Source organism: Pongo abelii, chromosome 13, assembly GCF_028885655.2.
Source record: "Pongo abelii isolate AG06213 chromosome 13, NHGRI_mPonAbe1-v2.0_pri, whole genome shotgun sequence".
Lineage (NCBI taxonomy): Eukaryota > Metazoa > Chordata > Mammalia > Primates > Hominidae > Pongo > Pongo abelii.
In genome coordinates this window covers 78,730,577-78,758,371 of record NC_071998.2, presented here as the reverse complement: position 1 = coordinate 78,758,371, position 27,795 = coordinate 78,730,577, and the positions used below count along the sequence as shown (strand labels likewise).

Sequence of the window (27,795 nt, the reverse complement as noted above, 5' to 3'; positions counted from 1 at the left end):
GTGTTGACTTCATGGTTTATTTGTTTATTGATTTTTTGGAGATAAGATCTCACTCTCTCATCCAGGCTAGAGTACACTGCAGCCTCAATCACCTGGGATCAACTGATCCTCCCACCTCAGCCTCCCATGTAGCTGGGACCACAAGCATGTACCACCACACGCAGCTAATTTTTTTATTTTTTGTAGAGATGGGGATCTTACTTTGTTGCAGTCATCCGGCCTCACACTCCCAAGGTGCTGAGATGACAGGCATGAACTCCCAAGTCTGCTCGGTTTTTTGTTTTTTGTTTTTGTTTTGTTTTTTGGTTTTTTTTTTCATGGAGTCTCGCTCTGTCGTCCAGGCTGGAGTGCAGTGGCACCATCTCGGCTCACTGCGACCTCCGTCTCCTGGGTTCAAGCGATTTTCCTGCCTCAGCCTCCCAAGTAGCTAGGATGACAGGCGTGCACCACCATGCCTGGGTAATTTATTTTTAGTAGAGACAGGGTTTCACCATGTTGGCCAGGCTGGTCTCAAACTCCTGACCTCAGGCAATCTGCCCACCTCGGCCTCCCAAAGTGCTGGGATTACAGGCATGAGCCACCGCACCCAGCCTATTTCCTCCCATTTTTAAAAAACTGAAAGCACTTAACGTAAGACTGTGAAGTACAAGTTTGAACATACATCATTGGCTTTATTTATAAAATATAGTATAAATATTATTTAAACTTTAAATTCTATACCCAAACTGTTCATCAAGGATGAGAGAAAAATAAACACATTGTTAAACATGAAAGTCCTCAAAAAATGGCAGATTGAAACATACAGCATTTATCAGGCACCCTGCCAAAACCTTTCTAAAATGGCAGTAAAAAGGTGTTTTGTTTGTTTGGTTGTTTGTTTTGAGACAGAGTCTTGCTCTGTTACCCAGGCTGGAATGCAGTGGTGTGATCCTAGCTCACTGTAGCCCAGAATTCCTGGGTTCAAGTGATCCTCTTGCCTAAGCCTTCCAAGTAGCTAGGGCAACAGGCACACACCACCATGTCTAATTTTTAAAATTTTTTGTAGAAATGGGGTCTCACTATGTTGCCCAGACCGGTTAGTTTTTAAAAGACATAAATACACAGATAAATAGGTAGGGCCAAGCCAAGCCCTGGAGTTCAAGGCCAGCCTAGGCAACACAGTAAGACCCTGTGTCAAAAAAAAAAAAAGAAAGAAAGAATAGAAAAATAGGTGGGAAGAAGGCAGCAATACAATACTGGAAGCTAGAAAGTGTGGTATTTGATTAAAACGAGAGAAAGCCTTGAGGAAGGCTGATGTGTTTTATAGAATTCCAATTTGCTCAGAAATGGGAGGCATCAAGTACATTGGAAAGTAGGGACAGGATGGAGAAGAATTAGTTGGAAGTCCATACGGGAGACAGAAAGGCTCTCCTACACCCCGACTTCCGTCCCCGCCATGACAGCAGCCATCTATTAATAAAAAAACGATGATAAGAGCCAGAGAGGTTCTGGACTCTGGGCCCCACTGTGGCTTTTTTTTATAACCTTCCTCTATAATACTTCCTCTAAGTATTTTTAATAAAAAATGAGGCATAGGAAGTTTCCTTTACTAGATCAGGGCTCTTCAAGGTTGAGACTTGGCTGTATTCATGTCTGGCACTAGACTGGGAAAAAGTGAGCAAATTTTTAGGGGCAATTATGTTTCCCAACAAAAATGTTTTTTCTGCTACCATCAAAGTCAGTTGCCAGCACTGAATTATGCTGCTACAAATTGATTGTGATAAAACTTGACCTGTACACTGCAACTATATTTGAGCTTAGAGATGTTATCTAGTAGAATGTTTATGAGCTTAGGTTTTGGAATCTGTTTCCCTTAGGTTTTAATCAATTTACTAGTTGTGTAATCTTAAGCAAGTTATGTTAATTATTCTGAGCCTTAGTTTCATTAAAATGAGCATTATACCGAAGATTTCATATGACCACTGTGAGGACTGAATGAGCTATAGTGCAAGTCGACTACACAGGGCCTGCAAGAATGAAGGGCTACAAACAGGGTGGGGACAGGAGTGAGAGTAATTTGTCTTGTGAAAAAGAACCTGAAGACCTCAAGAACGCCTACCAATCTCAGAATCTCCCTTATTCCGTGAAAAAGTTTAAATGGGATCATAACTTTAAATTATAATTAGTTTCAATGTTTTTAGACAGCATTACTTTGAGATTTATGAAATAATGAGAGTTCAAACCTTAATGATAAAATTTTCTGTGTATATCTGGAATATTACTTTCATTATCTGTTATAATTGCATATGAATAATTACATAAAGAGAAAATTGTGGAATTATCTCTAAAGAGTTTCTAGTATTTACTGTTACATTTATATGTGTGTGTATATTTATCTTCTTCATTATCATTTCTGACTATTTTAAAATAAACCAACTTGTCTCACATTTTCACATTAGTGGTCTAGGAGGGAAGTGAATTCCTTTTCAAAGCTTAAAATTACTACATGATTAACTTTCAATGATAATCTTAAAAAAGAACTACTGCTAGGACTTACATTCCAATCTGAAGCGTTCTCTGTTTTCTCTAGTAATCTTAATGGGAAGTCAGTTTTTTATGGGTACATTTGCCTTTAGAGTGATTGCAGGGTGCATGTTTCTAAGGTGTATAAATTACCGACTTTGCTTGAGTAATTTTCCCCTTTCCATTCTAAAGTGGGAAAGTATAGAAAAATCATATTTGTAAGTTTTATTCATTTTTAGGATTCCCATATCCCTTTGTTCCTTCTTTTAGTTCCATTTTCTAGACAAAGTGTTTGTGGCCAAACGTTCACATCGTGATCTCTCCCAGCACCAATTCTTATTTCCCAAAAAGTGCTAAGGTTTGTTTTCAAACTGGTTTGAGGTGTTCTTTGGGGGTGTGGGTTTTGTGAGTCACAGGGCTCCTCTCTGTCTGGGCTGGCCAAGGGCAGGGGCCAGCCCTCACCCCCCACTGCCATGGGTCCCTCTGAGAAGGAGTGAAGGAGGGGAGAAGGTGGGCATGCGAGGGCCAGTTGGCCTCATCCCCACAACCCCAGCACAGTAGTCCTTGCTCCTCTGAGCTTTCTATAATCACCCTAGCAAAGGGACAGTGATTTCCAGTGAGAGAACCCTCCACAGAGTATCCAGAGTAGTGAGAATCTACTAGAGGATGTGTCAGGAGGGAGAAATTACATGGGGAAATAACTTGTCTTCATTTTCTCTGGGGGTGTGATGTGACATCACATGGGCAGAGGCAGCACTGGGTCTCACCCTGCACTGTGTGCACAAGGGTCCAGTTGGAACAAGGTCAGGAGGCAGGGCATCTTACTGGCCTGTCCACATGGTCAGCTCGGAACACACTGTTTCCTGTCTCCTGAGACAGAAATTGGTATGAGAAGCAAAGATTACAAAGATTACAGATAAATGAAATTTAAATATTCAATTATAAAACAAATAACTGAAGGGTTTTTTTTTTTGAGGAATTTTTCTAGCTTAACAGAATTAAAATGAACTATGATAAAACATGGCAAAAACTATAAGGAGGCCAGGCACAGTGGCTCACACCTGTAATCCCAGCACTTTGGTAGGCTGAGGCAGGTGCATCACTTGAGCTCAGGAGTTCGAGATCAGCCTGGCCAAAATAGTGAAACCCCATCTCTACTAAAAATTAGCCGGGCATTGTGGTATGCACCTGTAATCCCAGCTACTAGGGAGGCTGAGGCAGGAGAATCGCTTGAACCCCAGAGGCGGAGGTTGCAGTGAGCTGAGATCGCACCACTGCACTCCAGCCTGGGATGCAGTGAATTCCACACCCAGAGTAAGACTCTGTGTCAAAAAAAAGAAAAAAAAAAAAAAGACAAGGAAATGGAAATATGGTTAAGAATAAAGGGATTTCTGTTGGAATTTCATCCCTAGGGGTTTGAAAACCATTTTACTATTCAGAAGCATAGAAATGGCCCAAACCAGGCCCTGAAAGGAGCCCAGGAAACAAAAAGGGTAAAAAGAAAAAGAAAAAAGTCCATCTTAGGCTCAGGGGCTAAGGTCACACAGGACAGACTTCCCCCTCCAACGCCAGCCCCTGGCTAGACTATCACTGTGCCATACGGGAGGGATTGTGTGGTCAGTGGTTTTTGTTTTGTTGTGTTTTGTTTGTTTTCGTTTTTGTTTTTGTTTGAGACAGAGTATCCCTCTGTCACCCAGGCTGGAATGCAGTGGTGCGATCTCGGCTCACTGCAACCTCTGCCTTCCAGGGTCAAGTGATTCTCCTACCTCAACCTCCTGAATAGCTGGGACTACAGGCTCCCACCACCACGCCTGGCTAATTTTTGTATTTTTAGTAGAGACGGGGTTTCACCATGTTGGCCAGGCTGGTCTTGAACTCCTGACCTGAGGTGATCCACCCGCCTCGGCCTCCCAGAGTGCTGGGATTACAGGCGTGAGCCACTGTGCCTGGCCCAGTGGTTGTTTTTTAATCTGCTTTCCTCCTGTTTCTCAGAGTCACTTCCCAAGAGAAAGCACTATTAAAAGTATGGTATAGCTCCCACTAGATGTTTCTCCATTTACGAGACATGGTCAGATTACTTTCCCCCTAGGCTATGGCCTCCTCCAGCCTCTCTTTTGGTTTATCTGTGTCTCATGAACATCCAAACTGCCTGGAGCTCCACAGGCTTCCCTGGGGGACCAGTGGGACCCACCTCCCCTGCTCTTTCATGGTCCCTGTCTTCTGCAAAGGGCCAAGGAGTGACTGTTTTAAGCTTTGCAGCCATGTAGTCTGCTCAGTCACTAAGTTCAGCACAAAAGCAGCCTCAGACTGTATATATCTAAGTGAGAGTGGCTGTGTGCCAATCAAACTTTATTACAGACACCGAAGTTTGAAGTTTGCATTTAATGTAATTTTCACATGTCACGAAATCTTTGGAGTTCTTTTCAATCATGTTTAGCTTGAGGTTCCATACAAGAACAGAAGGGCGTGGGATCTGGCTTCTGGCCTGTCATTTGCTGTCTCCTGCCCTGGCTCTCTTCCTGTCCATACAGGCCCATTATTCATGCTTGCATTTGCTGTCTCTTAAAATTCCCCAGCTCTTCATTTTAAAAATGCCATTGGGATATATTTCCAATAGAGTGGGTCTCTTTCAACTCTGGGTTTCCCTGGTTCTTCCCAAGTCTGTACAAACAAGAAAAGTTGGGTGAAGGGAGGATGGAGGCTCCCAGCTGGTCTGTTCTGCAAAGGTCCAGAGATGAGGTAAGTGCTGAGGGCTGGGCCACCCCACTGGGGCTGGGGCACATGGAGAATGTTTGGCACAAGCCCTTGCGAGGGTTCTGGGGCATCAGTCACTACCAGAAAGGCAGCGGAAGTCATGCCCTGACTGGGCCTGGTCGGCCATCCCTTCTGGTGGGGGTTGTGTTTTTGCTCCTGTGGCAAAGTGCTGCAATGACATTCCAACTATCCCAGGTTTATGCCCCACCATGGGTTTGGAATAGAGAGGCTTTTCTGGTTGTTTGTTTTACTAAGCAACATTTAGGACACATTTTTTAACTCCCTGTGGACAAGCAATCCTTCTAACAGAGCTCCTCAGCTGTTCCCAGTTATTTTTGTGGATGGTTTTGTGGATGGTGCAGGTCCCCTGAGGGATCCTTCCTGGACACCCATGTTCATCCACTGAGGGCGACTGATCTCTGACTTCTGTCCCCACACAGGGTCAGACAAGTAGGTCTGATGCCTCCTGAGCCAGCAAGCTGCTGTGCTCCCTTGTTTTTTACCAACCAGACGACTCTTGGGGGCAGATGTGTGTGTCGCTAGGTCTGTGTTTGCGTGTCCGAGCCTCAGGACCACGTCCAGGAAAGTTAGGCTAATATGGTTTACAGGAGGCAATTCAGCAGCATAGCCACTGCATTCCATTCTGCTTGTATCACTACATGGACGTATTTACTTCAAAAACACAAATAGAGTCTAGAAAAACTGGTTAAAAATCCACACAATTAGACTTGGAGACATAGTCTTTCTATCCTGTATGTAATCAAAAGATTTAAAAGTCAGGCACCTTTTGTCCAGCCTTGTAGCCTGGGGATTTCTATTAACATTTCAGTCGGACACTGTGTCAGTGAGGGGACTCTCTTCTGCTAGGTGTGCCAATCAGGAAATTTCCAAAGGGAGCTTCTGGTGCTGCCGGCGGTTAGTTGTTACTTCAAATGATTGTGATGATACAAAGTGCTCGAATATCCAGTCCTTTCCATGTTAGAGCTCTTGAGAATCTGAAAACCCCATCTCGCCTCCCCCATGGGGGTACCAGCCCTCATTTAAACGCCATGCTGTGACCAAAAGGACAGAGGTGCCTGGCCTGGTATTAATTAGGCCCGGGAAAGTCTCAGTGTCAGATAAATGACTGCGTTGTGTCAGCTCCATGTCACGCTCCATGTGCCCACAGAGGAGTGGGCTGGGAGGGGACAGCAGGCACTCTTGGGAGACTGTAAATCAGCTGATCAAACAAGGGGATACACTGAGGGTGAAGGGACACAGTCTCTCCCCAGCAGCAAAGCAACTGACAGATGTCAAAAGAGCTAGACTGAGGTGTCTGGGAGAGCTCATGCCTGCGTGTTTTGAATATGGGTGTGCACAGACAGGGGTGGAAGCGGCTGCAAGTGGCTCATGCACCTGCACACACCAGTGTGTCCTTCCTAGCTCTTTCCACTGACAAGCCCTAGAAGTAATGAAGCTCCAGGAGCAACGAGCCCAGGTCCTGGTTTGTAAATACTGTCAGCTCCTTTGATTCCAGAGCTGGGCAGGGAAGTACAAAATGAGCCCAGAACAGCTGATGATGCCAGAGAGTAGGAAGACCTCAAAGTATGGTGGGGCTGTGTCAGAAGAACCAGGAGCAGTTTACAGGAGCTCATACTGGCCAGACCTGGGGGCTTGAGCATCACGACCAATAGTGATCTTAAACAGGTTACAGCCTGTGGAATAAACAAGTGACTGAGTGGATACTGATACAAATGAATAAGGGAAAAGGAGAAGCTCTTTCTGCTGGTAGAAAGCCAACAGATGCAGGAGGAATGATGGAAACGGAAAGCCACCTTTTGGGACCCTCACTGTCATTGGTGTTGCCATGAGCCATCATAGGGTCTCAGACTCGGGAGTGGACAGTGGTCTCAGGACATCCCATGGAGCACAGTGGTTGGGCCGCGTCTGAGGTGCACAGGCAGCATTTCCATGGGGCTCCAAACCTGGCATCAACTCAGCATGGATATGCAGCATTAGGCCCAGATTCAGCAATCTGTGGTGCCAGCAGCTGCACCCAGGCTGTCAAGACCGGCCATGCTGGGGCCTGAGGGGACAAGGAAGGAGAGACGCAGTTGGGACAGCTGGGGACATCTGAAGGGGCACGTTCTGGTTTGGAGAGGTATGTTTTGGTCACATAGGAGATCTGCGCAATTGGGGAAAAACCCTGTGTGTGTCCAGGGGCGAGGGGTACCATGTCTCAGCATGGCACAACACAGAGGGAGGTGACAGGCGGTGTGAACAGGCGGCAGTTTCTCATTCTCCTCGTATACTGTTTCTGTAAATTCAAAATTACATTCAAATTAAACTTTTTTTTTTTTTGGAGACAGAGTCTTGCTCTGTCTCCAGGCTGGAGTGCAATGGCGCAATCTCGGCTCACTGCAACCTCTGACTCCCTGGTTCAAGCGATTCTCCTGCCTCAACCTCCCGAGTAGCTGGGATTACAGATGCACGCCACCACGCCCAGCTAATTTTTGTATTTTTAGTAGAGAAGGGGTTTCACCATGTTGGCCAGGGTGGTCTCGATCTCTTGACCTCGTGATCCGCTCGCCTTGGCCTCCCAAAGTGCTGGGATTACAGGCATGAGCCACCATACCCAGCCTCAAATTAAACTGTAAAAACACGACTGAGGCTCAGAGAGTTTAAAAGGGATTTCTCAAAGTCATATAGCCAATCAACAGCTAAGTGGGCTGAGGTGGGACCAAGGCCCCTTGTCCCAGGCAGGGCAGCTGTGCTGGCCCCAGGGCCCCGGCAGTACCCGTTCACTCGGTAATGGTTTGATTGTCTAACACACGTAAGATCATACATGTGGTAACGTGTGAAGAACCTAGACCAGTGTCTGGCACAAAGGTGCCTTTGTATTTGTCAGTTTTCTTTCTGAAATGAGGGCAGATCATTGTTCTTCCCAGTGCTCCTGCTGTAGGCATTTCTAAACCTTTCTGAAGTTTGTCATACTTCTCTCAGAAGTCTTGTGCGTGGAGAGCAGGGGTGTGGTGGTCCACTCACCAAGACACCCACAGTGCCAAGTCCAACAGACGTGTCTCTGCTGGTTTCACCAGACGCTGCAGAAGCTGTTGCCCACTCCCTCCTCAGCGATCCCTGTGCACTTCCCCACCTTCCTGCCTACACTCAGCTCTGATCACCCCCGACACACCTCTCCTGCCTTACCTCACAAAAAGTACCTCATCTGCACCCCTGCCCTGGAGGTCAGAAATTCTCCACACCCCACATCCAGCAAGCCCTGATGCCACACCCCCAGAGCACATCCACGCCACTCCACTGTCACTCAGCCATGGTCCCCCTGCTTTCTCCCACATCTCGCCCACCTCCCCAGTCCACTCTCCATGCAACAATCAGTGTGATCCTTTCCAAATGACATCAGGTGGGGGTCTGGGGACCAGTCTGTGTGTTCTGGCCCTGCCCTGCTCCGAACTTCATCCTTGCCCTTCTCCCCACCACCAGCAGGTAGTAATGGGACTGACGTGCATTCTTAAAGAATCACTTGCTGCTCCCAGTTTTGGCGCTCTTACTAATGATCGTTTGCATGCAGTTTTTTCGTATGGACATGTTTTCCTTTCTCTTGGGTAAATATGTAGGAGTGGGATTGCTGGATCACATAGTAAGTGTATGTTTAATGTGGTAAGAAGCTGCCAAACTTATCCAATTCCTAGCAGCAGTGTATGTTAGTTCCAGTTGTTCCACATCTTCACCAGAACTTAGGATTGTTCTCTTTTTTATTTTAGCCATTCTGATGGATATGTTGTGGCATCACCTTGTGGTTTTAATTTGCAATTCCCTAATGACTAATGATGTATCTTTTGCACATTTAACCAAATAAGAGATGTGCAAAAGATACATCAGTTTGGTTTAAATCCTTTGCCCATTATTTAAAATTGGGTTATTTATCTTCTTTTTACTGAATTGTGTCCTTCATATATTCTGGATACAAGTTTTTGCCAATATTTTCACTCAGTCTGAGGTTGGCCTTTTTCTTTTTCTTATTCTTTACAATGGCTTTTAAGAGTAGTAGTTTCTAATTATGATGAAGCCAGTCTGTCAATTAGCTAATTTAGTTTTCTCTTATGGTCACTGCTTTTTTATTTAGTTAGTTTTATTTATTTTTTGAGATGGAGTTTTGCTTTTGTTGCCTAGGCTGGAGTACAATAGCGGGATCTCAGCTTGCTGCAACCTCTGCCTCCCAGGTTCAAGCAATTCTCCTGCCTCAGCTTTTGGAGTAGCTGGGATTACAGGCATGTGACACCATGCCCAGCTGATTTTTGTATTATTAGTAGAGACAGGTTTTACTATGTTGGCCAGGCTGGTCTCAAACTCCTGACCTCAGGTGATCCACCCACCTCAGCATACCAAGGTGCTGGGATTACAAGCATGAGCCACCACACCCGGCCTGCTTTTTTATTTAAGAAATCTTTGGCTAACCCAGAATTACACAGATTTACTCCTATGTTTTCTCTCAGAAGTTTTACAGTTTTAGCCCTTACATGTCCTTTTTTTGAGACAACAGAGTCTCAGTTGCCCAGGCTAGAGTACACTGGTGCAATCCTGGCTCACTGCAACTTCCACCTCCCAGGTTCAAGCAATTCTCATGCCTCAGCCCCTCAAGTAGCTGGAATTATAGGCACACGCCACTACACCTGGCTAATTTTTGTATTTTTAGTAGATAAGGGATTACACCATGAGACCATGTTGGCAAGGCTGGTCTCGAACTCCTGGCCTCAAGTGATCTACCTGCCTTGGCCGCCCAAAGTGCCATAATTACAGGTGTGAACCACTGCACCCAGCCCCTTACATTTCTATGTATGATTCATTAAATTTTCGTATATGGTGTACAGTAATCATTGAAGTTCATTTTTTTTTTTTAACATGTGGATATCCAATTGGCCCAGTGCCAGTTACTGAGGAGTCTAGGGTAAATTTTGCCAGCATCTTATGCCACAGTGTGACCTCACGGATGTTATCTCTCTATAAACCAGAGTATCTTTCAAAACAGAAAATGTTACTAAAATACAAATGAAACCAAGATGATTGAATGGGGGAAGGAGGAGTCTTTTCAACAATTGGTTCTCAGACAACTGGATATTCACAGACAAAAGAATGGAGCTGGACCCCTACCTCACACCATATATAAAAATTAACTCAAAATGGATCAAAGACCTAACTTTAAGAGCTAAAAATGTAAAACTCTTAGAATTAAACATAAATGTAAATCTCTGTGACTGTGATTAGGACTGTGAATTAGGTCATGGTTTCTTAGCTATGACACCAAAAGCACAAGCAGAAAGCAAAAAGAAAAAACTTAAATTGGATTTCATCAAAATGAAAAACTTTGTACTTTAAGTGACACCATTAAAGAAGTAAAAAGACAACTCACAGACTGAGAGAATATTTTTGATCATATATTGGGTAAGTGAATTGTTCTAGAATATATAAAGAGCTATTACAATTCAATAACTAAAAGATAACCCAATTTAAAAATAGGCAAAGGGGCCAGGCGTAGTGGCTCACACCTGTAATCCCAGCACTATGAAGGCCGAGGCAGGCAGATCCCTTGAGCCCAAGAGTTCAAGACCAGCCTGGGCAACACGGCAAAACCCCGTCCCTATAAAAAAATACAAAAATTAGCCAGGTGTGGTGGCATGTGCCTGCAGTCCCAGCTACTTGGGAGGGTGAGGTGGGAGAATTGCTTGAGCCTGGGAGGTGGAGATTGCAGTGAGCCAAGAATGCACCACCACACTCCAGCCTGGGAGAGAGAGAAAGATTCTGTCTAAAAAAAATAAAAATTGGCAAAGCATCTGAATAAACATTTCTGCAAAGAAGGTATACAAATGGCCAGTAAGCACATAAGAGAAAAGCAAATCAAAATCACAATGAGATACCAACTCACGGCCAAAGTGTTGATGGGGCTATGGAGAAATCAGAACTCTCGTACACTGCTGATGGAATTATAAAAACAGTGCAGCCACTGTGAAACAGTTTGGCAACTCCCCAATGGTTGGAGAGTTATTATATGACCCAGAAATCCCACTCCTAGATATATAACCAAGGGAAATGAAAATATGTATGTGCAAAACTTATACACAAATGTTATGAACAGTAATGCTATGAGCATTATTTCAAAAAGCCAAAAAGGGCAAGGCACAGTGGCTCACGCCTGTAATCCCAACACTTTGGGAGGCCAAGGCAGGCAGATCATGAGGTCAGGAGATCAAGACCATCTTGGCCAACATGGTGAAACCCCATCTCTACTAAAAATACAAAAATTAGCCAGGTGTGGTGGCACGCGTCTGTAGTCCCAGCTACTGAGAAGACTGAGGCAGGAGAATCGCTTGAACCCAGGAGGTGCCTGTAGTCCCAGCTACTCAGGAATCTGAGGCAGGAGAATCGCTTGAATCCAGGAGGCGGAGGCTACAGTGAGCCAAGATCGCACCACTGCACTCCAGCCTGGGCGACAGAGCAAGACTCTGTCTCAAAATAATAATAATAATAATTTTTTAAAAAATCAAATAGCCAAAAAGTAAAAACCACCCAAAAGTCTGTTAGTTGATCATTGGATAAACAAAATGTGGTACATAAAAGACCATATGTAATTCCATTTGTATGAAATGTCTTGAATAGAGAAGTTTTATAGTTTTAGCACTTACATTTCTATGATTCATCAGAATAAATTTTTGTATTTGGTGTGGAGTAAGCATTGAAGTTTGTTTTTTTTTATCATGTGAATATCCAGTTGGCCCAGTGCCAGTTACTGAGGAGTCTAGTGTGAGTTTTGCCAGCATTTTATGCCACGGTGTAACCTCACTGATGTCATCTCTCAATAGACTGGAGTATCTTTCAAAACAGAAAATGTTACTAAAATACAAATGAAAGCAAGACAGAAAGTAGCCTGGTGTTGCTTATGGCTGTACTGGGAGGGTGGGTGTTAAGGGGACTAGGGGCAATAGCTAAAGGGTACATTTAGGGGGTGATGAAATGTTGTGGAATTAGAAAGTGGTGATGGTTGCACCACCTTGTGAATATACTAGTACCCATTGAATTATACACTTTAAAGGAATTATGTCTCATATAATTTATATGAATTTATCTCAATTCTTTAAAAGTCACTGAATTGGCCAGACATAATTTTTGGGAAAATATTAAAGTCAAGATGAGTTAACATATCTGTGGACACCCAAGGGTAGATTTAAACTCAGGATTCAAGGTTTCCCATTTGTTTAAGTGGGAGACATAGCATTCCTCTTTGGTATTGCACTGAAATATAATACAAGGTTGGTTTTCTGTAAAGCTCTGCTAAAAATTCTATTCCCTTTGGACTAGCATCCAGCAGCTATTACAATAGCACAGTGGGTCTCAGGTGTAAAACTGGGGCTGGATATCAAATTGCCAACATTCTCACAGCCATCTTTCTATCATAAACACCAGGAGAGCTCTCAAATGCAGACTCCCCACATATGGCAACCAGCTGAACAAACACCCACTTGAATCACTGCCTCAGCATTTCTGGCTTAAGACGAGCTTTCCTGTGGAAGGCCGGGGGCTCCAGAGGGGAAGCACCAGTGCCTGCCAACCAGTTAGTGTGCTCAATGAGGTCCCCTCCCAACAGCCATCCCTATATCACCACCTTCCTGACAATATCCATGGAAGCACAGGCATCTTGTTCACTTTCCTTAAGCCAGAACTCTCAGGGGTGTGCAGGTCTCTAAGGTGCACTAGGAAGAGCCACGGGTCCAAGACTGTCCCACGGGGGCTCAGCCAGGTGCCGTCCTTCTCTTGGCCTCGGTCTTAAATGTGACACATCTAAGGAGCTTTCCAGATAAGGCTTGATATTTTTCCATTCACTTTTTTTGTGTGTGTAACTATTTGTCATGGAAAGCATTCGAAAATAGATGATACATACCTCTTCCTCATCAGAGCATGTTTGTCTTAACTCTTTCTTGCCAATTTGGTCATCTTTTATCCACGTCAAATACAGTCATTTATAAAACTCAACTGCGTTGAGATGTGCTGACCGGAGGACTAATGATCTCAAGCCCATTCTGTCTTGAGTTGCATTGTATATAACTAATGTACCCCTGTTCACAGCTTTTCCATCTTCTCTCCCCACCTGTACACGTCTGCCAATGAGACCCATCCTTTCTATTTCAAGTTATCAGTGACCGTGACCTTGGCTAAATGAATGGAGCATTATTAACTTCCACAAAAGAACCTTTGCACACAGTCCCACAAAAGTCTTCCAGAAACATGCACTGAATGCCTGACCTCTTCCTAATGTCAGCGTTTCTACCTTTGACTTTATTTTACAAACTAAAGGGAGTAAGGTACACTTTAATTTTTTACTGAAAGCATCTAATTTAAACCCCTTTTTGCTCACAAGGAGAGGTGAGGAGAGGCCCAGGGAGGCAGAGAGCTGCTCCATCTGCTCCCTTGTGCTTGGAGGCTGAACCTCAGGCCCCACGTTGGAGCTGGCCCAGGCCCCAGCCATCCCAATGAGTCCCAAGTGCTGCCGCTGAGCCAGCCTGGAAGCTGAGCTGCCACGTTCACAGGCTCTCCCTTACGGTCCTCATGCAGTTGTGATTAATTTGGAAGAGCCTGCGGCTTAAAAATCAACCAACACTTTCCACTTAAATCACTTAGGTATACATTTTCTTATGGAAACTGAAGTTAGTAATTGTAAGCTTCCGCCAGGCCCCTCTCAGCCTCTGGCGGGTGCAGCTGGTGCTGCGATGCGCCCTTGCCATGCTGGGCCCACATGCACAGGGTGAAGGCCTCCCATGCTGGCAAGAGCTCAGCGATGCAGGGGCTGCTTCCTTTAAAATCTTTGTCATGCCATTGTCCCCACACAACCTCATTCAGCAGAGCTGATCTGGTTCAATCCGGCAAGTCTCTGGAGCAGCAGGAAGGCCCTGTCACTGCAGTTCCAGCCTGCTCCCTTGCCTTGTGTCCTCTGACTAGCTGTCAGGCCAGATGCTTCTCAGGGGAAACGTCCCCTCACTATCCTTCCCTAAGGCCTGGGGAGGCCACAGTGCTTTTTAATCATGGCAGGGCTTGCATGAGACTTAAGCAGCACCCCCAGGCTTCTACATCAGTCGCTGTGAGAGGACAGAAAGGAAAGCATGTCTGTTAGAGACTAGCCCTAGGAACTCGACGTCTCAGGCGGAGCCTACCGTGAAAGTCTCCTGTCACCCCTGACCCTGCAATCTGTTCTCACAAGAGCAGACAAAAAGACAAGTTTTTTTGTGTGTGTGTTTTTGTTTTTGTTTTTGAGATGGAGTTTCGCTCTTGTCGTCCAGACTGGATGGAGTGCAGTGGCACGATCTTGGCTCACTGCAGCCTCTGCCTCCTGGGTTCAAGGGATTCTCCTGCCTCAGCCTCCCGAGTAGCTGGGATTACAGGCACCCACCACCATGCCCAGCTAATTTTTTTTAGTAGAGACGGGCTTTCACCATTTTGGCCAGGCTGATCTTGAACTCCTGACCTCAGGTGGTCTGCCCTCCTTGGCCTACCCAAAATGCTGAGATTACAGGCGTGAGCCACCCACCACACCCAGCCAAAAAGACAAGTGTTTGTTTGTTTGTTTTGAGACAGAGTCTTGCTCTGTCGCCCAGGCTGGAGTGCAGTGGTGCAATCTCAGCTCACTGCAACCTCTGCCTCACAAGTTCAAGCGATTCTCCTGCCTCACCCTCCTGAGTAGCTGGGACTACTGGCGCGTGCCACCAGACCCGGCTAATTTTTGTATTTTTACTAGAGACAGGGTTTCACTGTGTTGGCCAGGATGGTCTCAATCTCTTGACCTCGTGATCCACCCACCTCGGCCTCCTAAAGTGCTGGGATTACAGGCGTGAGCCACTGCACCCGGCCCAAAAAGACAAGTTTTTAAGAACTGAGAGGATAGGGCCACCATTACTCTTATCGGTTTTGAATAGGTATCATCATCTGTTCAGGTTCCAGTAAGCAAACTGTGTTGTGGTTTGATGATCTAAATTTGTGGGTCGGTTCTGGGATAGCTAGAGGCTACCGGGTCCTGCTGTCAGTAACAGAAACAAGCAGACGTGTCCAGAATTTTCATAGCGCATGGGGGAAACCAGACTCTCCCAGAACTGCAAGCCTAGAAATCTGTGAGATTCCACTTGATTTCCCTGCTTTTGGGAGGAGGCTTTTGACCATAAAATGCCATCTCATCATGAAGCTGACTTTCACCAAGGTAGGCCCTTTCCCTTACTACAGTGGGAGCCGCGCTACCACTGGGCATAGTGAGGGCACCAGGGTGGGCTCCTGCCCATGCCCAGGACGGTGTATGGGCTGGACACCACTGGGGTGAGTCCTGAGGATGGACAGGCGAGGGGCGTCCAGGCTCAGCCACAGCCCTCATGGAGCCTCAGCTCAAAGGGCTTTTCAGGTCAGATGCTAAAACCGTGAGAAAACAGCTGCTTTCCAGCAAGGAGCCTGACGCATCCACTTGGGGAATCCTCTGACCAGTCCTCCCCAGACCGTCCGGGTTGTGACGGACAAGGGCAGACCAAGGAGCCATCCCAGATGGAAGGGGTGTGGGGAAACCTGTGAAATGAGAATACAGCTGTAGGGAGGTTATGTACAATGTTCATGATGGGGAAGCAGCAGTCATGGGAGCCTGGAGGCTGTGGAGAGACCTACAGTGGGGCGGACGTGTGTGACAGCAAGGGCAGGAGGGGCAGTCGGCACCCATGGATGTTGTGCGAACACTCGGACCCTGATTTTCGCCAGACACCTGGAATGGTGCCCCATGCCCTTCCCACGGCCCCTTTCTCCTTACCAGTGGATCTGTCTAACCGTTTCTTCTCCCCATGCAGGAAAAGTACCCAGATGCCGTGTACCTCTCAGAGGGGCCCTCCTCCTGCTCCATGGGGATCCGCAGTGCCAGCCGGCCAGGGTGAGCCTGCACAGGCCACGGGGCCTCCCATTTCCTGTTCAAACAAGGATTCCAAGTAGGAGACCACCTAAGTAGGATTCTAAGTAGTAAACCACCTAACCAAGAACTAAAGGTTGTCGGTTGGAGGAATCAGTGGTCCCAGCAGATATGCCCAGCGTGGGGGTGCGGGGAGCTGGAGCTCTGGAGGATGTGCTGGGCCGCAGGGGGAAAACGCCAGTCCTGGGGCCCACCCCAGGACTTATGGGGTCAAGGAAGGAGGCTGGGAGAAAGTGGAGATGCTTGTGGATCTGCTGTTACTTCAGAAATCGAAGGGAGGAAGCCAGGGGTGAGTGGAAAACCCCAAAGCAATGAGAAGAAACAGGACAGGCTTAGTGCCCTGACAGCACAGCTGATCCCTCCACCAGCCCCGGTGCCACCCTGGCCCGTGACGTGTTCTCCATCCTCTTCCCTTGGCTGTGCATGTGTGGACATGTATCCATCTGGGTGTGCTTTTATGACCTGTATGTGAATGCCTCAACTCAACTGGTTTCCAAGCTTTAAAATCATGTGGTCCTTATGCAGGCTTCTGGGACTTGCCTTTGTCACCGTTCACCTCCTCCAGGGTCATGAGCAGCTGCAGTGCAGTTTCACTGCTCATCCTCCCGGAGGGGATCATACACAGCGTCTTGCTGCACTCTTCAGCTCTGGAGCATGTGGCTTCTTTGTTCTGGCTCACACGCCCTGGCACACAGTACATAAGCTTCTCCTGGGCTCAACTGCCTAGAAATGAAATTCCTGTGTCATGCATGGATGCATGTTCAGCTTACTGTCAATGCCAGATTATTTCCAAAGTGGCTTGTCCATGTCTACTCCCACCAGTAATTCTGAAGTTTCTGTTGCTCCATGTTCTGTACTTCACTGGTATTGGCCTACTGATGTTTGCCAATGCAGTGGGGACAGAGCAGCACCTTCTTGTGGTCCTGGTTCCATTTGCCTGTGCTACTGACCGTGCCTCTTCTTCGCTGTGGGTTGGGGTTTCTAGCAGGGGAGCCCAGCATGGGGAAATGGAGACCAGGTGTGACTCATGGTTGCTAATCTTTTCGCCAGATTTCAAAAAGCACATAATGACATGTTTTACCGCTTTTTCAGGTTTGAATTAGTCATTGTTTGGAGGATACAAATAGATGAAGACGGGAAGGTTTTTCCAAAGCTGGATCTTCTCACCAAAGTCCCACAGCGAGGTAGGGCCCTGGGTGTGGCTGCTGTAGGTGACTTCTCAACATGCCCAGCAAAGCCGCCTGCCTGTTTCCTCTGGGTTTCAAAGGGCAAGAATCAAAAATTGGAAATCTCATTAATGTACTTTGTCTATCAATTTTTAAATATTTTTATCAATAATCACTCAAAAAGAACATGAAAAGGGATTGCTGCCCCAAGGCCCTCCCAGGCTGAATGCACAGGGAAGATGCCTTGAGCCGTAGGTGAGGCCTCCACTCACTCCGTCTCCTCGCCCGCCACTAGCATGTCCCATCCCATGCGGCCAGTCGGGAGGAGGGCAGGGTCTTGGTGAGGTCCATGCCAGCAGAAAACAAAAAACCAAAAGCTGCCACCTTGAAGTTTCTTACCCGGTTTAATGTTTTCTTTATAGCCCTGGAGCTGGACAAGAACAGAGCCATAGAAACTGCTCCTCTCAGCTTCCGAACCCTGGTAGGACTGTTTGGAATCGAAGCTGCTCTGGAAAGCCTGATAAAATCGCTTTGTGCAGAGGAGAACAACTAGTTCCAAAACAGTGAACGTGGAGGATGAAGATGCTGCGCAGAGGAACATACAATTTTATTCAATATAAACATTTGCTATTTTCTGCTTAGAAACGACACTCTGAAGACATGCTGTCTATGCAGTTATGGCACATTATATGGAAACTCTCATGACATGAAAAATAAATACAACTAGTTAAGTATAAAATGCCAAATAAAAGTGACATGTACAATGTGGTTTATAAAAATAAGCTTAACATCTGAGAAAATGTACCGAGTGGTTGTGTGTCCTCAGATGTGTGGGGAGGACCCATCCCCCCACCCACCGCAGCCTCACACCGAGTCCACCTTGGACATGGTGGCCACATTACTCAGCTGGGAAAAGCCCCCCTTATCCTGGTTCCTGCCTCCTGGGGGCTCTGGAGACGGATGCCTATGGCGCCTCATCTTTAAATTGTCCTTAGCCCAGGGGAGCCACACCCTCGCTCCCTGCCTCCCCCGGTCCGCACAGTGGCACTGTGAGGCAGTCTCAGCAAGTCCTCATGCTGTTCTTGGTCTTCCACAAGAAAGTGGAGCTGTCAGCTTAATAACAAGAATGGCCTAAGACAGCAAAGACAGCACTGTTCCTGGGCTGGGACGCAAGGAATGAGGTCCTTTATGAAAGACCCCCTGCATAGCCTAAGTGCTATATCGATCGTCCCGGATGTGCCGTAAGAACCATGACCTCATCAGTCGCCCATTTAGCATTGTTAAGATCTGTGAACGCATGTTGTCTCAAACCAATCAATCAGGGCCGTCATGACTACGCAGCAGCAGTTTCCAGGACGGGCCAGAAACGCATCCACAGCAGTGGCACCCGTGGCTCAGGGGCTCCTCACAGCCCGGGCTGGTGGGAGCCAAGACCAAGACCAGACAGAGTGGGGGTCTCCATCTGTTTTCTCTTCTCCCTCAAATACAGGCTGTTTTCATCGTGTCTAGTCCAGCCCTGTCTGGGCCCTGTGCTAGGCAATAACTCTTGCAGCCCTGAAGGACCTAGGGAGCCCAGCCCACCTTCCCACGGACTGGGGTTCCCTCACATGTGCACTTGAACCCAGGACCCAGCATCCTCCACACACCGTGACAATGGGCAAAATCATCCCAAACAAGGCTGCCCCAGCCCCAGCCCCAGCCCAGCAACAGTGAACTCCCTTGGGTCAAGACAGTACTCAACGGCCACTACCTCCATGCTTCCCAGAGCCTGTGGCTCATCCGTGAGCTCCGTGCACTTCACCAAAGCCCCCATCCCAGCACACAGGACCCGTGTGTATGAGACAGTGTCATTCGAAGTGAGAAGAAAACAGTAAAAGTGTCCAGTTATATAAGTATCTTTTTGCACCTCTGAGTGTAGAATTAGAAGTAAATATGACAGAATTGAACAATAAATTCTAGAAGAGTTGCCTTGATTCAAACAAGTATAATTCTCAAGTTATCACAAAATTTCCCACAAAAATTTACAATCAGCAAAATAGTTTCCTTATTTCTTATGTATCATTTTCATATAATTCCATGGTTTCACTAATATTATATGTTACAATAAGCCTCCATTAGTCCCTCAAAACGATGATATAAATAAGTCTGTACAACCTAGCATAGAATAAAAAACTGAAACCAAGATTCCCAACATTTTTCATAGCAGCCGGGCACACTTTGGTGACCCCAACGAGAACCCTCTCGGCAGCAGCCAGGAGCTGTTCACCTTCCGGAAGCAGGGCCTGTGGCAGCCTGACAGGGAGAGGCCACGGGGCCCAAAAACGCAACACGTCTCAAGGCAAACCTGAGGGAGGAAGAGAGAACTCGCTCCTCAACCACCCAGGACACTGGAGTGTCAGGAAAGCACTGAGCTGTTGGGGCACACTGCCCAGCCCGGCCACAGCAGCTCAGCCAGTCACAGCTCCACCTCCAACTTCTTCTACAGCAGCAATTTTTAGTGGGAAAGAACAGCTCATCTCCCCCTCATGTGAAAGATTAAATTGTAAAGCAAAAAAAAAGGTCAATGCTCGCATGAGTGGTGTCCATCCTGACCTGAGTCTTGCGCTCCCTGCTGCCCTGTGTGGAACTGTGGGCTTCAGCACCTCCACAGGGACCCTGAGTCTACACTGCTCAGAATCGGCATCTGCACGACCACGAGGTCACGCTGTGCAGCAGGGAACCACCTAAAAACCTGTGTTGATATGTGGCTTGCACTGAAAAAGTGACCATGTAACTCAGCTAGGGGAAGTTCCAGTAGTATCCATGTTTTCTTAAAAGTCCAAACTGTAAAATGTATGTGACAATTCAAGTTTTCTATGTTAGGAGTCTGGTGGTAGCAGATCCAAACCTTGGGTCTTAGAATAAGGCTTTTCGCATTAGAGAATCAGACATGAGCCCTGGTTGGGAAGGAAGAACTATCCAGAAGGTCTTCCCAGGGCTTAACGGACACTTCCATTTTAAGAGTGTGAGCAGCTTCCTGGGACACAGCACTCACGTCCTACATTCCTTGTCCAGGAAGATGTTTCTAGTGCTCTTCAATTCCATGTCTCCAAGAGGCAATCCCACCTCAAAAGGGGTTAAAAGCAAAAACATTCACAACCAAAGGTCACCCAACACAACAGAAAATATCTCTATCATTCAGCCTTCACATTCTATGTTCAAGTTTCAAAGACACTGCAGGGAAAGAGTTAGACCTTGTGGAGAACTAATGTGCAATCTTCGCTTTCCTTGAACCGAGTCGACATCACGGCATTGTCTTTGGCATGTACAGTCTTTGAATAATAGTTGACGATCTTGCCGTCCAGTTTATACTGATGGGCAATGCTCTCGTAAGGCTTGAGGTCAAGGTCCAGCACAGACACGGAGAAGGCAAACCTGGACCTCGATGAAGGGACGACAGGCCTTTGATCAGAGCTGCAAGTAAAAAATACCATTTCAGGATACACAAGCCTCCCATTCATTTCCCTCCCTCCAGTTCTCTCTCCCTTTCTTCTTTCAACTAGTATGTTTTTATGTTTTTTCTTTGACTTCTGCAAAGTTAGATAAATCAATCTCTTTTAAAAGAGAAGTGAATGGCCTCACACCCCAGCTCACAAAGAGCACTCGTTCTGTGCATCTGTGATCTGTGCGTGTGACAGCTGTCTGTGCCGGCTGTGTGCACCAGCGTGCAAAGCTTCCTCGGGCCAGTGCACCCCACCATACCAGGCGAGAGAGGGTTAAAGGACTGAAAGATGGAAAAGTAATTATGTGGAACATGTGAGCGATGTTCCCCCAGCCCAGTGGTATAAACGAACGCTGAAAAATCACTTTATCATGAGCCAAGTATTACAAAACCCAAGAAAAAGTAAAAAGTAGGTCTGGCCATTCCAGCGCCAAATGGATGAAATGTCGACAAGCCTTCTCCTTCTTTGCCTCTCCTGTCTGCTGAGAAATGCAAGCTCCTTTGGTTCACATTTGAAGAGATCTGGTTTCTCATTTTATTCTCAAATTTTATCTTCAGTCCTTTGTATTTTGCTTCTCAGGGCTTAGTTTTGTGGTTTTAACATCAGAAGTCGTGTGCTTATAACAAGATGTGATTAATTATTTGCCCTGAAAAACACATTTAGGATTACTCCGAGTCCTGAGCTCTGACTGCTATGTGTCCCGCTTTTCGTCTCAGGGCACTCAGCACACAGCACTCAAGACACTGGCTAAACAAATGACCTAAGCTCAGTTCAGCCCAAGAGAAGTATCCTGGGTTCTGGTGTCCCAATGTTTACTACTCTTCGAGATTTAGAAATCAACAAGCCAAACCCCAACTTCAAAAGCTCCTGCTGAGGAGAGGAAATACTGATGAGCACGTCCCTGCTCTGACGCTGCTCACCACGGCCTTGGCGCTCACTGCTGCCCTGCCCCAGAGTCCTGTTTGTAGGAAAAACGAATCCCTGACTAAGCTGCTGGGGTAAGTAACTATTCTCACCTGAAGAGTAAACAGCAAATAACTCATTTACAAATTAAGGTCATGAGTCTCGCTCCAGAAGCTGGAATGTGCCTGCAGCTCATCCCAAGGGGCCACATTTTATTGGGAGAACCTCAGAAGCCCAAGGTACTGCTCAGTTCTGAGGCCTGAGACCCAAGCTTGGTGCACCTGGGCTGGAACAGTCACATCCCCAGCCTGTGACTAGGGCTACATATTTTAAAGGACACCCCAATTTCTCAGAAGCAGCACCTGACAAGACCATGGGTGTAAAGACAGGAAGGATGTTCCAGGCAGCTCCCGGGGAGGGTCTGACTACCTGGGTCAACCACAAGCTAGCTCCATGGGAACCAATGGCAGTGACCAGCGGGCACCAGCTCCTGACACAGAAATGCTCTTCTTCCCCCTCAGCACCCCGAAGGCCAAGACTGGGCAAGAGGCCCCAGGGACACACCTGTCCCTTGTGCCACAAGTGTGCCCTCTAGCAGCCTTGGAGAATGAGGCTCAGGTGGCCTTCTGGCTGCAGGGGGGCTGCCCTTGCCTGGAAGGCCGTTCTCCAGGACACTGACCCGCTGGGGGTTACCGGGGGACCAGCAGCCTCCAAGGGTGCTGGGGATCGGGGTGGAAAAGCCAAGGCCGCGCACCGTGTTTCAAATGGGAGGTCGAGAGGAGCAGCAGGGTTTAGGCCGGGAAGCCGTGGCAGCTCTCTCCACAGTTCCAAATTCCCAAAGGGACAAAGCTCTGCAGCGACAGGAAGGCAGATACAACTTGAGACATTTTCCTTTATGACAGGGCAGAAAAAGTGCAGAGCTGCAGAAGCCTTTATTTTAGGGGGTGTAAGAAGTTTAAATGTGGTCAATCTATCTGTGAGCTGCAAATTAAAAGTCTAGGGATCTAAATTTAGTCTCAGGTCTACCAGGCATCTCAAGACGCCAAGATGACTCATGATAAATCCCAGCCTTAGTTTGTCCCTAGGCCTCTAGAGCACCACAGTTACTGGAACCTCACAGGTGCGGCCACTGCGCGCACCTTCCTGGAAGCAGGCCTAGCCCCACACGCCATGTTCTCAGAGGAGAAGCCTTCTCTGAGATCCTCTCCTTTTGTTGAGAAAGGCCTGGCTAGAGTGCTTTGTGCAGGATGGTGCCGGTGCCTGCACCCTAGGTCTGAGAAGCCATGTGGCTCAGTGCCTTCAGGACACGCCCTCCCCTCCCCTCCCAGTGTCGTTTCTGCTGAGCAGCTGGTCGTAAGGACCTGGGCCTTCAGCTTTCCCCGTGTGCTGGGTTTCCATTTTGACATCACTGACCAGGCACTAAGAGATTCCCAGGTGCTAGACGAGGTGAGTAACACGTCTGTCCTTCAGCGGCCTTTCACAGCCCACCTGAGCACCCTGCATCCAAGCACATTTCCATTGCCCAGCTGCATCCTTGGTCCGGGGGGCTGCTGAACAGTGGTATCTTCGTGGGTTTTCTCTCATCGAACACCACCAGCTTAATCGAGCTAAGGAATTACTCATAACTTAGCCCTGTAGGTATTTCCTTAGGGGATAATAGGAGTTTTCAACTAAATAGAACAACCTTTTTTCTACTTCAGTTACGCCTTATAATGTTCCTCAGTATTTCATATTGGAAAGTAAACAATTCTGTGCCTGCCAGGGAACAGGAATCCTGGGAACTGTTTAGTTCAAAAGCACCGGGAAAATGAGTGGCTGGCAGCCAGCAACCAAGGTCATCTTGACCCAGGAACACATGTTAGAAGAATGTGGAACATTCTGCAAATACCGGGTGCAGAGTTTGGCACCCCTGAAGATCGGTGATGGAGATGCTGTCTAACGACTATCAGATTATCAGTTTCATCCTGAATTCCCAGAAACAGAGGGGACTGGACAAAACTAGTGACATTAGGGAGAGGGGCGGCACATAGGCTGGTTATTCAGAAGAGGAAGCAGAAGAATGAATGCGCGCCTCACAGGCTTTCAAATGACTGTGGTGGTAAAAAGGCAGGTGTGCCATGCTGGCACTGTGGGAGACCGAGGAACAAGGGCCACAGGTACCCACACATCTCAGGGGCTGGCTTTCTTTGAGGGAATGGAATGGGCAGCTCACTGTCCACACTGTTTCTGAGCTCTTGGGAGTATTTTCTTAGAAAACAGTAACTTTCAATGTACTAACAATCCTTTTAAGTTATTCTCCATAAATCTGTCTTTCGACTGAATTACAAGCTTCTAGAGGGCGAGAGTTAGTAAGCCCCATGATGTCACATAGGCCAAGGAAGTTATGTCACTCCGTCATGGAGTCTCTAAATATGGGGAAACCAACTATCCTATTAACAATTCACCAACTGTCCATAAAACCCCGTTAGACCCAGGCTGCATGCCTTGCAGTGGCGGCCTCACCTGGCATCCTGCAGACAGGGAGACAGCGCAATCATGATGGAGCAGTCCTTGGCAGTCATGGCGACGCGGTACTGCTGCACCTGCAGGGGTGGGAAAGATCACCTCCAGGTCACACAGGAAGCCTCTGCCCCCAACACAACCTTCCTTCCCAGTAGCCAAGTGCGGGAACTGCTTCCTGCCTCAGAACCTAAGGGTGGGATTAGGAGCGAGGGCCACGGTGAGCAGGGGCGTCAGGAGGTCACCCTGTGAGAGCACCTGGACCAGCCCTCAGCGCCACGGGGCTGCTCAGAGGCCAGCACTGCCCCCTGACCTCTCACGGCAAGCAGTGTGGGACCCCGACTCCAGACCCTGAGAGGGATGATCTGTCTTCAGCAAGGTCACCACAGTCGGCCTTTGGAAGAAAAAGCAGTAAGCCACCTGAGCCCCACATGTTGGCCACACTCAGAGTATCAAGTGAGCATCACTCGACACCTGCAAGGGTGCAGGGGGTGTTCAGCAAGGCATCGCTTAGAACGACATTCCCTCCAGAACGTCATACAGCCACCAGAGACAATGGCAGATGGCCACCCTTCTACAGGCTGTGCGTGTGTTATTAACTTGCTTCACCCTCACAGCAGCCCGACAGGGCAGCACGGCCGGCGTCCCACTTTACAGGCAAGCAACAGACACAGAGATCACTTGTCCGTCGTGCCCTGCTCGTCAATGGCAAGGCAGGGACTCAAACCCGGTACGCTGGCTTGACATTTGCACTCTTCAACACATGCTCCAAGCTATGTGGGTCTGTCCATACTGACCAGAGACAGCTCAACACACACCACACTATCAGTGTCGACATACGTGAAGCCGTACACGTGCATATGTGTGTGACGCGGGCAGGGAGAAAGGTGAAGAACAGCCACCACAATGCTCACAACTGTCTCCTCTACAGAGCAGAATGTGAGGCACTCTCTCCTCTTCCTTCTTTGGACTTTCATATATGGTTTGGATTGTTTTAGATGGCATAGCTCTCGCTTTCACAAAAATAAACAGTTGTAAAAAAAAAAGGAATTGGGCTTCACACATCACTGGCCTCAATATTTGTACTGATGACAGACCATCATCTCCTGTCTCCCTTTTAACTGCTCCCCTCAATTGCATATAACCTGGAGGATCTGGCCTTCGAAAACATCCAAGCTGCACTTTCCAAAGGGCAGGACTGGATGGGAGGGAGTGGGGAGAACCTCAAAGCACGGATTTAGCTCAGGCCCGCACACTATTCTTGGGGCCTGAGAAAACCTTTCACAGAAGATGGAAATGAACAGCTCCTATCCTTACACTCTATTCAGTTAGCTAGGAAATTAGCTATTTCCCAGAGTACACAAACATCCCAGTCCAAAAGAATTACTAAATATAAGAAAGAAGTGTAAAACATGTACCACATCCTTAGTGTACTGCAAAAACCTTTCTAAGAGGCAAAACCCAGAACCCATTAAGGACTCTCAGATTTGAAAACATAAAATTGCCGGGCGCAGTGGTTCATGCCTGTAATCCCAGCACTTTGGGAGGCTGAAGTGGGTGGATCACCTGAGGTCGGGACTTTGAGACCAGTCTGACCAACATGGAGAAACCCTGTCTCTACTAAAAATATAAAACTAGCCGGGTGTGGTGGCGCATGCCTGTAATCCCAGCTACTTGGGAGGCTGAGGCAGGAGAACTGCTTGAACCCGGGAGGTGGAGGTTGCGGTGAGCCAAGATCGCACCATTGCACTCCAGCCTGAGTAACAAGAGCGAAACTGTCTCAAAAAAAAAGAAAGAAAGAAAACATAAAATTAAAAAGCCTTAGCAGGGCCAAGTGTAGTGGTTCACACCTGTAATCCCAGCACTTTGGGAGACCGAGGAGGGAGGATCACTGACTGGAGCCCAGGAGTTCAAGACCTGCCTGAGCAACACAGCAAGACCCCGTCTCAAATAAATAAGGAAATGAATGAATAAAAAGCTTTTATATAATACACTCATAATTCAAGGGCAAAAGATAAAGACTGGGAGAAAATATTTGCAACATGTAACAGACTATCAATGTTAAGAATATATAAAGTGTTAGAAATCAATATGAAAAAAGAAAACTACCCCCAAAAGTGGACCACATAAATTGACAAAAGGAATATATATATATATGAAAAGATGTTCGATCTTACTAAAATCAAGGAAATGCAAATTACAACAATGAAATATTTTCTAGTCATCAGATGGGGACAAACACACACACACACACACACACACACACACAGCCCTCCAGATGCAGAATCTGCAGATATGGAGGACTTAACTGGGAGACTTGAGCATCCTCAGATTTTGGTATCAGATTTTGGTGTGTGTGTGTGAATGTGTGTCATAAAATGAAGAGGTTAGACTTCCACTTCATGTAATGCTAGACTAGGTGGTTGAGGCTAACCCAACTGCTGAAGCCAACTTAAAAAGCTAGACAAAATGTCTCCTTGAAGGCAGAGCTAACAAGCCAGGGAAGAACTGCTAGAATAGGGAAGGACAAAAGGTATCTGGGTCTGCTTTATCAAGAGAGGGTAGTGATAATTCCACTGTTGGCTGAGAGGAACTTTTAACCAACCTTCAGGGCTATGGGGACAGTAACCATCATGACCCCCCTTCTTTGGGTTAGTACCCAAAATACTGCCCTTTTAAGAGTAGAAGTGAGGCCAGGCACAGTGGCTCACGCCTGTAATCCCAGCACTTTGGGAGGCCAAGGCGGGCAGATCATGAGGTCAGGAGATCGAGACATCCTGGCTAACATGGTGAAACCCCATCTCTACTAAAAAAAAAAAAAAAAAAATTAGCCGGGCTTGGTGGTGGGCGCCTGTAGTCCCAGCTACTTGGGAGGCTGAGGCAGGAGAGTGGCGTGACCCCGGGAGGCGGAGCTTGCAGTGAGCCGAGATCGCGCCACTGCACTCCAGCCTAGACGACAGAGCAAGACTCCGTCTCAAAAGAAAAAAAAGGGTAGAAGTGAGCCAAAGTCGACATTTCAGTTTTACTTCAAAGAGACCAAACCATCAAAACTGGATTAAAATGACTCCAGCTGCTAGTGTTTCCCAGGCCGCTGATAGAAGCAAACCTAAAATTCTCTCTGGAAGAAGGTATGATCCTAGGCCTCAAGTTACTTCTAAAATAATTGTTCGAATACAATTTCTAGCACACAAGCAAAACTATGCACACACAAGAAAAGATGACATGAATGGAAACCAGCAAAAACAAAACCACAATGGGGGAGAAGGTCTATGGGAAGCTACACATTCCACTTGATTTTGCTGAGAACCTAAAACTGCTCTAAAAAACAAAAGTCTATTAAAAGAAAAAGATGCCATGAAAAAAGAAAAACCCACAATAGTGGAAAGAAACACACATGCATGGATTCCAACTATTGGAGGTGCCAGACACACATACCGTATCAAAGAATATAAGACAAAACTGAGAACTTCAGGGAGAACTGGAAATGATAAAAATGAATCATCAGAGATTCTAG

The 27,795-nt window shown here is 47.0% G+C and overlaps 2 protein-coding genes across 3 annotated transcripts in view; one reads left to right on the top strand and one right to left on the bottom strand.

The window, feature by feature from the left end:
• CENPP (centromere protein P) overlaps window positions 1-20,144 on the top strand; it is a 282,356-nt gene extending 262,212 nt beyond the window's left edge. For both annotated transcript variants that reach the window (XM_024252026.3, XM_024252028.3), the window contains exons 6-8: window positions 16,116-16,195; window positions 17,324-17,415; window positions 17,820-20,144. In XM_024252026.3, coding sequence (XP_024107794.3) covers window positions 16,116-16,195; window positions 17,324-17,415; window positions 17,820-17,950 — 303 coding nt within the window. In that variant the 3' untranslated portion in view covers window positions 17,951-20,144. The remainder of the gene's footprint in view (window positions 1-16,115; window positions 16,196-17,323; window positions 17,416-17,819) is intronic.
• Window positions 19,367-27,795, bottom strand: part of IPPK (inositol-pentakisphosphate 2-kinase) — a 62,637-nt gene continuing 54,208 nt past the window's right edge. Inside the window, exons 12-13 of the mRNA XM_002819957.6 lie at window positions 24,285-24,364; window positions 19,367-20,850 (exon numbers count right to left, since the gene is read on the bottom strand). Coding sequence (XP_002820003.4) covers window positions 20,625-20,850; window positions 24,285-24,364 — 306 coding nt within the window. The 3' untranslated portion in view covers window positions 19,367-20,624. The remainder of the gene's footprint in view (window positions 20,851-24,284; window positions 24,365-27,795) is intronic.